The 12,487-nt window shown below is 44.4% G+C and overlaps 1 protein-coding gene across 3 annotated transcripts; it reads left to right on the forward strand.

The window, feature by feature from the left end:
- Window positions 1-5,839: 5,839 nt before the first annotated feature.
- Window positions 5,840-10,583, forward strand: LOC119312540. 3 transcript variants are annotated; one of them, XM_037588374.1, is made up of 4 exons: window positions 5,840-6,307; window positions 9,610-9,711; window positions 9,943-10,007; window positions 10,524-10,583. In XM_037588374.1, the coding sequence occupies exons 1-4, from the start codon at window positions 5,951-5,953 to the stop codon at window positions 10,546-10,548; spliced, it is 549 nt and encodes a 182-aa protein (XP_037444271.1). In that variant the 5' UTR covers window positions 5,840-5,950; the 3' UTR covers window positions 10,549-10,583. The 3 variants fall into 3 exon arrangements, with proteins under 3 accessions (XP_037444271.1, XP_037444201.1, XP_037444344.1); XM_037588304.1 differs by lacking the exon at window positions 10,524-10,583 and having other exon boundaries at window positions 9,943-10,358; XM_037588447.1 differs by lacking the exons at window positions 9,610-9,711; window positions 9,943-10,007; window positions 10,524-10,583 and adding an exon at window positions 6,883-7,034.
- Window positions 10,584-12,487: the final 1,904 nt, after the last annotated feature.

Consider the following 12,487-nt stretch of genomic DNA (forward strand, 5'->3'; position numbering starts at 1 on the left):
TGAATCTGATAGATATGTGTCCTCAACATTGAGCTCTATGGTGGATTCCTCGAAGATCTCCCTTGTCACACCGGTGGAAGTGTCATATTCTTCCTGGATATCGGGAAGAGGGAATGACTCTATCTCCTTGCCCATTGATTGTAGCATATTCCTAATATCTATTAGAACCAATTGCTCAACTACAACTTTGGATGGATTGCTACGACGATAGTCTTCTGACATTGCATCCAGGTGCTTCTCCCAGAGTTCGCGCACATCGCTTGGCTCACAAAAAACCAGTATCGTTGCAAAGAGCCTCCGTAGAGATGATGGCATCTCATATAATGTGGATTCAGTGAGGGACTCATCCGGTGTGTTGTCTCCTTCGATCAATCCCCTTCTCTCGGCAGCTTCATGAAAGGTTGGTAGGATCTCACCATTAACTTTCCTTAGGTCCTCACAAGAGGTGGCTCCAGTGACATGGTTTAGGAGGACTCGCAGTAATAGCGTTCCCCCTCGGCAGGATGAGCGGACACAATTCTTCCAATTTGTCCACCTGTATCTCGTACCCTTTTCCTCCAATATTTGTTTTTCTGACTTGTCTGCCAGGTGTACCACTCGGGGAAGTCCATGTACAAGATAGAACGAGCATCCTCATGTAATCTGTTTGCCTCAAAGTACTCCGTAAGCATTGACTTCTCAACACCTTCACGGTTAACTATTCGTTCAATATTCTGGGTCGCTTGGAATGACACCATGTGCATGTTTGGCAAATGGAGTTGTAGTTGCTTCACGGGTGGCGAGTTCTTACTCAATTCAAATCCATATATCCTCCACAATGCTTCTGGAGGAGTCACCCACCTAGCATCTCTATACTGTTTGATCTCATCTATGTCTCCATTTTTGTCAGCCTCACTTACAGCAATAGATGCTCGATCATGGCCTTTTTATATGTACTTGAACAAGTATTTAACGGCTTTTATGCTGCCGCATGCCTCAACATTGATGTGACAGTTGAAGTAGCGCAAGAGGTGTGGGTTGTATGGGACGACCCACCTATTATCTAGCCATTCCTTTCGAACCATTGCTTTACATCTGTCTTCACGTCGTCTGTAGAGCGGGCAGGAGTCCTTGCCTTGTAAGGTAGTCGCGTTGAAAGGTCGCGGATAGTGATTCTTACAAGAAAGATGACCCTTTGTGCATGGGCATTCAGGATTCAAAGCACCACAAGGTCCATGCATCATATGTTTCACGACCAACTTGTACAGTTCTGGGTACTTCTTCTTGTTGGGGAGCTCGGCTGAGATAAGGCGATCATACTGCTCGGGGCACGTGAGCTTGTATCGGCCCTCCATGATGAGCAGGAAATGCGCATGAGGCAGACCCCTCTTTTGGAACTCCACCACATACACATAAGCCCTCACCTTGCCCAAGATATCCTTTTTAAGTAGCTTATTTTTGAGTTCCTCCAACTTAGCCCTGAAAACACGAACGACGAGATCTGGACGATCTTGAGGTGTCTGGCCAGGGTAGAGCTCTTGCCTAATCTCATCCCAGTTTGGGTTGCATGTCATTGTGAGGAAGATGTCTGGCTTGCCATACCTCCTAACTAAGGCCATAGCATCCATGTAGCGACGCCTCATGTCTCGTGGACCACCGATAAATGACGTAGCTAGAACTGTGCGTTTTCCAACGGAATCTGTCCTACCCTCACCGGCATGTAGGCTATCCACCAAGCCTTGGTACAGGTCCGCCCTTATTTTATCTTGATGACCCCATATATAGTCCAACCGGGAGTTCTCAATCTTGATGTATGTGTCGACCGTGAACTGCTGGAAAAGACACTTGCCAAAGAGGATCGGGTTGAATATCCCAGGACGCATCTGGACTTTGTAGCAGTAGTAGTCCCTCACAGATACACATAGCCTGCCTCCAGAAGCTGCATACAAAATTGAAAATCGATGGTGATGTTGATTGAGAGCACACCTCAAATGGACGGTGATGTAACAACTTATTGCAACACTAACCTGCATCATCATCGGCATTATCACTGATTGGGGGATTGGAGGACCTATTGTTAAGGCCACGAGCTAGACGAGCTGCACGAGCTGCCATCACAGTTTCATAGGGCACACCTTCCTTCGGGATATCAGTATGCCACCCAAGTTCACCTCTAGGGAAGAAAAGAGGGTACGACAATGCATCATAGCATCCATGGTAGGACTTGATGCCATATATATCTCTATTCTTCCCTTGTAGGATGATGCTACTGTCGAATTGTCTTCGACGTTCACTACCCTCCACCCACACAGCAGCTACTTCTGAAGTGGTCGGGGTGTTATATCTTCTTTGATCCATCCGTTGGTCAAGGTTAAGTGTTATGTGATAGTCATCAACATCATCAACATGGCCCATACTTCGGAGGTGTTCAGAGTATGGGTTGCCATGAAGTATGTTGACCAATTGTGTGATAACTTCTTTGTCTTTCTGACACTGCTCTTTACGGCAACTGTGATACCTATGTTCTAAATTGGGGCCATCATCATAGAAGTAGAGCTCCAAGTGACTACGATCCAAACCATCTTGTTTGCCGAATGACCGTATGTTGTGGTACATTTGGCCATGGGCACGAAAGGTATAGATCTGGTGCTTTGATATGTTAGTGGTATCACTATCAAGGTGACAATATAGTGAGGTGAATGAGAAGTGGCTGTTGAAAAAACTGGTATTGTCACGAAAATGCCTGGAATCAGAGTCTGCACTTGTCCATAGCCTCACGAGCTCGGGTGGCGTATCTGGGTTGGCCAGTTTGATCTTCCCCTTCCGGCAGCAAAAACCCATGAACTCACGCTCGAACTTCTTTGCATAGCAGTGTTTGCAGTCCTCCACCGACTTCAGCTTGTGTGTGTTGGTTGGGAGTTTGCTATAAACCGTATCATAGGGATCTGGAACACATGAAATGGAAGTAGTGTCGTCGTCATCATCAACATCCTCCATTTCAATATCCTCGTCATTGTCCTCCTCTGAAATTGTTCAACGTACTGTCAATATGAGTACAAAAAACATGCACATGATATACACGAGACGTCGTGGAACATGATTAAAATACCCATCCCAGCGAACATGTAGCCTTCCTCGTCTTCCGAGTCGTCCTCCAATATGACACCCTCTCCATCACCTATCCCACAATAATTTATGAGGCTCATGTCTCCAATAAATCTGCGTGCATGAATTTCATAAAAAAGCTTACCATCGTCATTGGATCGTGAGTGTGTTGTATGTTCTTGCATCGCAAAGGTATTTGGAGATGTATTCTCTATGAATACAACATAAAAGATAATCAATATGATTATGAAAGACTTATCTTAGAATGTTTGAACAATTAAGATAAAACATTACCATTATTGACAAGGACAGATTGTGAAGGAAGTTCAAAACCATTGACACCTTCCACCGTCATTGTTGGATTTTGATCTAACGATGCTTTCACATCATTGTTGGGTGCTAGATGTATTTCGCTAGGCTCACAAAATCGTGATGTACTTTTTGTTATTAGAACATAAAAATTTCAGTGAACAATCATAGAGAATCAGTGTTCCGAAGTTAATAACATTACCATTGTTAATGATGACCGAATTGTGTTGGATGTTCAAACCCATTTACGCCGTCTAGCGCAATGGACTGGTTTTCATCGATCGATGTGGGTCTATTCTTCCTACCACTTGCTTGGAAAGCTTGGTTTCGATGATCCATCAAAGCTTGCCTTTCCCCGGGTGTCACATGTTTTCTTCGTGGCTCCATACTGACATCCATATCTGGTGTCTCCACACACGATATATCCTCAGAAGCGGACTGGATATAAATAGGGGAACCCGTGAGCTCGGGTATTGACCAATCACGTCTGACTACGGAGCCATCGGGACCAAATAAACTTGCATTTTCGTGAACTATCTTGGGGATGTAAAATGGGTTCTCCATGGCCAAGGAATCTTGGTTGAGAGTGTTGCGCAAAGACGTGCGGCGAGCGCTCTTTGCATGTCTTTTCTCATGAGTCATACTGGCATACCGCTCCCTATCATTAACGCGTTTACTTTCCATTTTCTCTGTTGAAATCAAATGATAAGTATAACACCATAAGAGTACTGATTGTGTGATCTCGGCTATTGGGGAACAATTCTGATTGGTTTTGTGCAATTATTACCTGTTGAAGATTTTGTCTGCTGATAGGCTTGACGCTTACTTTCTAGCAGTGCATCTTTCTTGTTGTTATCCATGTGAGCATACCGTTCCCTATCATTAGCACGTGTACCGTTGACTTTCTCTGTTGAATCACATGAAAGCGGCAATCCCTTCAGAGTGCTAGTTTGTTACATCCAACGAATGTACAATTTTGACATATTTATCATGAATTTACCTGTTGATGATTTTGTTTTTTGATAGGCTTGACGTTGTCTTTCCAACAATGCTTCTTTTTATTGCTCTCCATGTTCGCATATCGTTCCCTATCTTGTTGCCTCCTTCGCTCTTTGGGATCTATGGCTTGTGGCTGAATATGGGATGATGTGGGACTAACAGTACTGCAAGTGTTGAAGTCCATAATATCTACAGAATAAAGAATCATCACATATGTAGAACAATGAGTAATAAATTATTAGCATATATAGTAAGATATATTGGTTGTATTTATACCGGTCTGATGGTTTTCTTCGCTTTGAACCGGCAATTCAATAAATTTCCTCCTGTACGTGTCATTTCTGCTTAGCCAGTCATTATCTTCAAGAGGAACCATATTTTCCTTGTTGCAAGAAGTGTCTTCTTGTTCTAACCAAGGCACGCGTCAGGTTTAGTTGCTTAGAAACATGGAATGATATATCTGCAAGTAATAATATGCCTACTATTAAGCACCTTTAACAACCGACATGTGTGGACCTGATCATGTCTCTTGGGAATTAACCAATAGTCGAGCTTTCTTATCTCAATAGGCTTCACGGCGCTTCTTAAGTAGTTCATTTCTTTTCTCTTCACCCATCTGCGCGTATCACTCCCTAGCACGTTGCCGCTTGCGCTCTTTCGCATCCATAGGTTCCGCTCCATTACTAATATCGACGACACCTAAACAACACAACAATGACAGTAATATTTCTTGTGAGATTGTACACTTACACATCATTAGATCATTAAATAGTACTTTTGCTCATAGAGTTCGACATGATAAATATTACTTTGGTTCATAGATCTCGTCATGTCTTTGAAGGGAGTACGATCGCCCGATCGTGCCGGAGACTTCATCTGCAAGGAAGACGGTGTCAAATAAAAAGTTTTAATTACGTGGCCACCGTGATAAGCTTGTAGAGTGCACGCTTATTCTACATCACACCTCATATAGGACTTATGCACCACCATTTATTATGTCACACTTCATATAAATTTCATGCTAATTATACATGATGAATGACTTTAAAGTTATATTAATATACCTGAACATGATAAATTATAATTTGTTGCCACAAAAAATGATTTTACATGGTGATACATATTTCCCTTCCGTAACACTAATAGCACATGGTAATACAAACATATTGTTCACATCTTGCTGTTTACATGTCATCAGACTATTTATTGAGGATCGTTTACATGTCACCATGTATTGTAAACATGCGAAAATATAATTAATTTCGGCCCAGTTGCACAAGAGAGAACACGAAGCTTATTATCACATTTGGCCTGCCCGCGAGATCTAATTTGTTCAACGGCCTATTACAACAAGGGCCACCATCCATTCTGAACTGGCCCAACTTGGGCTTGCCATCACAGATGTGCCACGATGCGCACGCCCGATCCTCTGGACGACACAGATCAACCCCCGGATCACAAAATCAGCTCCGGTCGAAACCCTGCGCAAAATATCCCCCAATTATCGCCGACATTCACGGAAAGGACGGAGATAGCGGCTGTGACGACGCCGAAATCCATGCCGCTGCGGCGGGCAAATTGGGACGCTCGTCGGCGATGTCGCGTCCGGCGTTGCTCTACCTGGCTCTGCTCGTTGAGGATGTGCGGGCCGCCGTCCTTGAAGGCAGACGTTCTGGCCATGGTGATGGGAGCTGCGTGTGCCGTCGCCCCTGATGGCAGGCGCGGTGGTCGGGAAACGGTGGCTGCGTGTGATACGGTGACGGCGGGTCGGGAGACGGCGTCTGCGCGTAAGACGGAGGCTGAGCGGCCTCTGTGTGCTGGAGTTAGCTCCCGCGGCGTGGAGAGGAGCTGCAGCCCGCACATCGCAAAGGGATGGAGGCCTCCTTCTCCCATCCAGTTGCTGATTTCATGTGGGGTATGTGTCCTTCTACAACCTCACGTGTTAGTTTGAATCATACTATTGTATTCTGCTCGAAGCCCAAATTATAAATAGGATGCATTTTGCATAGAGTGGATGCTCACAAACATGGGGCTAATTATACACGGGAAACATGAATAAATCACAGGACTTACCGAAGCAATTTAGATAGGAGTCTGTGTGCGTTTATCTTAGCGTCGTGGCACCCAGGAAAGATCAGCTAGAAAGGAAGAACAGGGGAACAATTTTTTGAAACCAATGGCACGAAGTGTGCGTGAGGTTTGTATGCTTATAACATTGTGCGTGGAATCAGGCTTATATGCAACGCACGGGATAGGAAGGTGATCCCGTATAATTAATTAAAGTTAATGCGCAGATTCTTGTCTGTCATTTATATGGTACGTAGGGGATAGGAAGGAATTAATGGGGAAAGTAGAAAAATGGAAAGAACATAGATATAGCAGTTGATCCCGGACAGATTTTCAGCTGAATTTATTTTTTTCGTCGTGTTGGCGGCAGCTAAAAAGACATACTTTGGCTGATCTGACTATTTTCATTTTCATTGGCGCCAGCTAAACCATGGTGATAGTCAAAGAAGGAAGAATATTGATCACGGTTTCAATGAAAGAAGGAAGGAGATGAATGAATTGAGTGCCATGCATGAATTGATTGCGTTTGAATTGATTGTCTCTTGTTACCTTATGTGAATTGATTGCGTTTGGAATGATTGCCTCTGGTTACCTTATGTGATTGATTGCTGTCTTGTTTGTCCGGCCGGAGGGAGAAAACCGGGAGGGAGAAAACCGGGATGGGGGAAAGAAAATCGGGACAGGGTGAGGGTGTCGTACGAGAGGTTGGACGAAGCGGGGAACGTAAGAGGGGAAACGGAACACTATGTTTCTTTTAGATAATTTTAGATAAAGTAGAGATTAGGCAGGGGAATCCCTTCCTCACGTACGTGCTCAACTAACCAAAGGTCCCTCACCAACGTGCACAACCAACGGAACGTTTTTCTTTTTTGCTAATTCCCAATCCCCAGTTCAATTACCAGGGGTCCCCCAGGGAAGAGATTTGAGGGAGTTGGCCCTCTTAATTCCCCTTCCCTCTCCTTTCTTAATTCACATGTCCCTGAATCAATCAAAGGATTTTAAGTCTCACCTACCTTAAATTCCCATTCCCAATCAACAACTCCCCCAAACCAAACAAGCTGGAACTGGAACTCTGCATCTATTTCGGTGGGTAAGAGGAAGTGGAACTGCTGCATGAAGATGAAGAAAGTGATGAAAAATTAATGGGTGGGGGAGTTATATTTGAGGAGATGGCAAGGCCGTAGCGCTCCAGCCGGAGCTTCGTTTCTTTCCAGATAAAGAAAACTGAAAGCAGATGATGATGTGGATGACAAAGGGCATTATGCATGTTTAAATTTGCATATAGGAAAGGTAGTACGCTGATGTAGACAGTGTACATGGTGAAAAAATGAGAGATCCAAAAGATTAGTCGGACTCAGAATAAAGCTGCAGATGCCATGGCAGCTATAGGACATAGACAACAACGCACAGCATGTTGGTTGCAAATATCCCTGAGGAGATTAGCATTATCATCATGAATGATTGTAAAACGGTTATCAATTAATTAATGAAATGCTTTTCCCCCCTAAAAAAAGATAAAGGTTGAGTCGTGGGCCGTCAGTGGGCTGAATGTACTGGGCTACTCGCTAGGTTTAAGCCTGGTTTGTGGAACGCCGCGCAGCAGCAACCCAGAAGGCCCAGGCCAGCAAGACCGAGCCCATCCCCAAGCGCGCACGTCAGCACTGACGCCAGCCCTTGACCCCACACGTCATTGAAGCATACCCCCTCTCCCGCTGATGCCCGGACCGGCGTGTCATCCCCGACCCCCGAGCCGGTGTCCACCTCCATGGCGGAGTCCGGCCCGAGCACCGCCGCCCCGTGTAGCCCCGCGCCGCCTCTCGATCCCCGCGCCTCTCCCCGAGTTCGCAGCCCTAGAAACCCCTCGAATTCGATCTCCAATTCCTCGCGGTGCCGCTGCCGCCACCGCCACAGCTCCGACCGATCCCGGCCGACGCCAGAGACCACCACGGCCTTCTCCGAGGAGAGCAACGGAACCGCGTAGTCAAGCCGAGCCTCCCGAATTCGAGCTCGAGTACTCGCCGGCGCCGCTACAGCTCCGACAGAGCCCAGCCGACGCCAGGGAACACCACCGACGTTTCCCAGGAGAGAAACAGAACGGCCGACTCAACGAAAATCTCTTAGACGCCTTCCCGAGCTGCAAGGATCACCGGAGCCAGGTCAACGACAAGCCCCAAAGCCGCCGCCGCCGCCTGAACGCCTCTGATTCAAATCATTCAATAGGTATGCAATCTGGACCATTTGATCCAACTTAAATCCTCCTTCTTGGTCAACTAGCGACGCTTCTTCAAGTAGAGCAGCTTCAGGTGGGGCAAGGAAGATGTATGTTGGAAATCCAGCTCAAATTGGGACTGACATGCTCCCCACATTGCAAAATAGACGGTGTTTTTCTGTCAGGGTGATACTGTAGAATAAGTTTCTTGTCACAAAATGGATGACATTTTGTTTTATCAAGCCAGTCTTTCAAACTTTTCCCTTTATTAATGTTAATCATACTATTTACTATGATTCATAGTAGAGCAGACTAGAGGAACATTAAGTTTTTAATCTAGTTGATTCAGGAAAGATAGGTGATTCTTAATTCTGTGTGATCTCTTAATTTGTGTGCCACTTGTAGTTGTGTGCTAGTCTGGTGTTTGATGGTCCTTCAATAGTGATCGTCATATATACATGAGGCAGTTTTATTTTACTTATTTTCAAAAGCTCATTACAGTTGTTGTCTAATGGTCTTTTTTACTGAGAAAAAAATGATTGCTGCTATCTATAGCTTGTGCATTTCAGATTGCTCGATAACTCCCTAGAACTTTCTGTGTCAGGAATCTCTGAACCTTCATGTAACACATTGACTTCTCACATAAAAAAGTACTGATAACTGCTTTTACTTTCATACTTGTAGATCAAAACGTTCTACATATATGTTGTTGAGAAATTTGCACAACATCTTGGTATGGATGATCCTTCAAAATTTCGGCTTACACGCACATCCCGCATTTACCGAAACCGAAACATGAATACATCAAGTATAGAAGTATTGATCATCTCTCAGACATGTTACATTTACATAAGCCCAATCAGGCCAGGCACCTTTTTTTAACGTTTTCCTATTTATTTACACATTGCATGGGATTACTTGAGCTTCCTCTTTTCTTGCAGATGTATGACATTTTATATTATGAGACACTGGACATTCCTTTGCCAGAACCGCAAGGTCTGATAACATTGAGAGTTGCTTTTCACCAAGTTACACACAATGAGGTAGTTTGCACCAAATTTTGTGCTTGCAGCAGCTTTTATGTGTCTGAACATGTCCTGCAATAACCTTTGTTTATCAGGTGCTGTTTCACGTTATATGATTGCCAAAAGGCAGTATGTTTTTTGATTTGATTTGAGAACTTAAAATCAAAGGTGAATTCACTGTAAATACTGTTGGGGTTTTTTATGTTCTGCCAACTTGATCTTGAATTTTTCTATTTTTCCTGTTCTTAGGTTGAGCTATCTCAAAGTGATGCTGAACTTAGCTATTTCAGGTCAACAATAACAAGATATGGAAGGTACTTGTTGTCTCTGTTGCACCATGGAAGTTGTAATTCCTCTAGACTAGATTTTTACTATTGAAATCTTGGTTTGGAAACAGTAGATTGTATTATCACGGAAGTCAACTTGTACCATGATGCATGTCTTCAGTTTAGTAGGTTGCAATGGCTGAAACATGGTACACCTTTATGGACGAATGCAATGGGACTGCTGATGACAGTATGTTGGCTGGAATTAGGAAGGCAGTGCACAATACCCCATGATGGGGCTACAAATCCCACTTCTTTTGCAGTCCGTGTAATAAAAATGAATTAAATATAAATTGTAACCATGGATATCCATCTGTAAAATATGTGGTTTTGGCTATCTGTAAGGAAAGTACAAATTATCTTATCATGGTTCGTGATTTTTTTTAAACTTCTTCAAAGTTCGGTCTCTCTTTAAGAATCCAGTTTCATTAAGATGATGCACATACTTCACAAATAATCCGGTTGACCTTTGTATGCATTATCAATCATTGCCTTATTTTTCAGGTGTACCAGCCAACTGAGAAAATAGATGCAGTTCATGATCCAAACCTCTTCATGTTGAGGAGGTATGCACCATAAACACAAATACTGTTCACAGTCTCCTAGAAGCTTTAAAGGCTTAACCTCGGGTCATTTACTCCTATTAGAAATCCATTCCTTATTTTCTTGCTTGGTTTGATAACGGAGTGACATGGTCCATGTCCATCTCATGCATTATAAGCACTTCATTTAATTACTCATTCCCCTAATACGCTAGTCATTGTCTCCTTTCCCGTATTTCTCTTAGTCTCCTCCCCAAACACTTCACAATTCGACAGAGGGAGTGCAAACAACCATGGTGGCATTGTCCCCTTTGGTCGTTCATGCCACTTGAGAGGATGAAGTCTCTAGCAACATCGTGTGAAAGGCAAAGGCGCCAGCGAGATTGCCACCGAGTTTGCCACCATCATCTTGGCCACGACGACAATGTCACTGATAGTGGAGGGTAGAGTAGGAAAGTGGAGCGACGATGCTGCAGGGGAGGTGCAATCGAACGGGGGCACTGCAGTCCGTTTCTTCTTCCGGGCGAGTGACAGACAGATAGACAAGACTCCCAACAAAATGTCGAGAAAGTGTCGGATTAGACAACTGGTCAACATTAGTAGCAGGGAGGTGAACATTAAACTCCATGGGAGTCTCAAAGTGCGCTCATCAGTAAGAGCAGCATGAGTAAGAAGGTCATGGATTATTATTTTTGAGCAAAAAGGGACCTCAATCCCAAGAAAGTAGCGAAGAGGGCCAAGATAAGACATAAGAAATTGCTTACTAAGACGTGCCTTCACAAAGGTAACATACTCATGGTCTTCGCTCGGTGTGGATCATGTCATCAACATATAGAAGAAGGGTCCTACCAAGAGCAGAAAGGTGGACAAACAATGTAGGATCATGAGCACTTGTTGAAAACCAGCGGCAGCCACCGTAGAGGTAAAATGGTCAAACCAGGCACGAGGGGCTTGCTTAAAGCCATAGAGAGAGTGATGAAGATGACAAACATGCCATCAGGAGCAGAATACCTAGTGGCTGCATGTAAACCTCCTCATGCAACTCACCATTAAGAAAGGCATTCTTAACACAAGCCGAGACACATACTAGTGGTAGCATTCTTAACATCAAGCCAACACATAGACCAGTGGCGAACAGAGGCCACAATAAGAGTGCGAATAGTGGTCAGACGGTTTGCAGCAGAAAGAGTCATCGTAATCAAGACCATGCTGCTGCTGAAAGCCACGAGCCAGAAGATGAGCTTTGTAACGCACAAGAGAACCATCAGAGTGAGTCTTAACCTTGTAGACCTACCAAGTGATGGGACGAACACGAGGAACAGAAACAATATCCCACGCGCCGATGCGCTCATGAGTAGTAGCCTCCTTCGCCATCGTAAGATGCCATTTGGTATGAACAACATCACTATAAGAAGTCGGCTGAAGAACAACAACGCCAACGCTTGGAAGACCAAGGTAGCCAATCCGCCGAAGCAGACGAGGACGCAAGCCAGAAGTAGGTTGAGACGGGGAAGATCAGTAGGCACATCCGCGACACGCGGATGACATGTATAAAAGTTAGGAAAAGATGGAAGAATACGAGCAGGAATCATCGGAATAAATTCAAGTGATGGAGACAAGGAAGCCACCGGTGATGAAGGTATAGAATCATGTGATAAGCGAGGTGAGCAAATCATTAGAGATGATGGCGTTCGTTCTACAATAATCAGGGAAGCATGAGCAGTTCAACGAATGCATAAGGGCTTAGTAGGACTGGTAGGAGTGTCGGGAAAATTGTGGAAAGAGATATACTCCACTGAAAAGGTCGAGGAAGATGTATGCGGGTAGTAGGGACGGGACTCATCAAAAGTCATATCCCGAGAAATAGGCATTCAAAGACCAACATGATCCGAATAGCGATATCCCTTATGCTCATTGTTATCCTAA

The sequence above is a fragment of the Triticum dicoccoides genome, chromosome 1A, assembly GCF_002162155.2.
Source record: "Triticum dicoccoides isolate Atlit2015 ecotype Zavitan chromosome 1A, WEW_v2.0, whole genome shotgun sequence".
Taxonomy (NCBI): domain Eukaryota; kingdom Viridiplantae; phylum Streptophyta; class Magnoliopsida; order Poales; family Poaceae; genus Triticum; species Triticum dicoccoides.

Coding starts and splice junctions, on each gene's coding strand:
- LOC119312540 (XM_037588304.1), top strand. CDS start 5,951: ATGCCGCTGCGGCGGGCAAATTGGGACGCTCGTCGGCGATGTCGCGTC. Junction 6,308..9,609: donor AGTTGCTGATTTCATGTGGG/GTATGTGTCCTT, acceptor CTTTTCTTGCAG/ATGTATGACATTTTATATTA. Junction 9,712..9,942: donor ACCAAGTTACACACAATGAG/GTAGTTTGCACC, acceptor TCCTGTTCTTAG/GTTGAGCTATCTCAAAGTGA.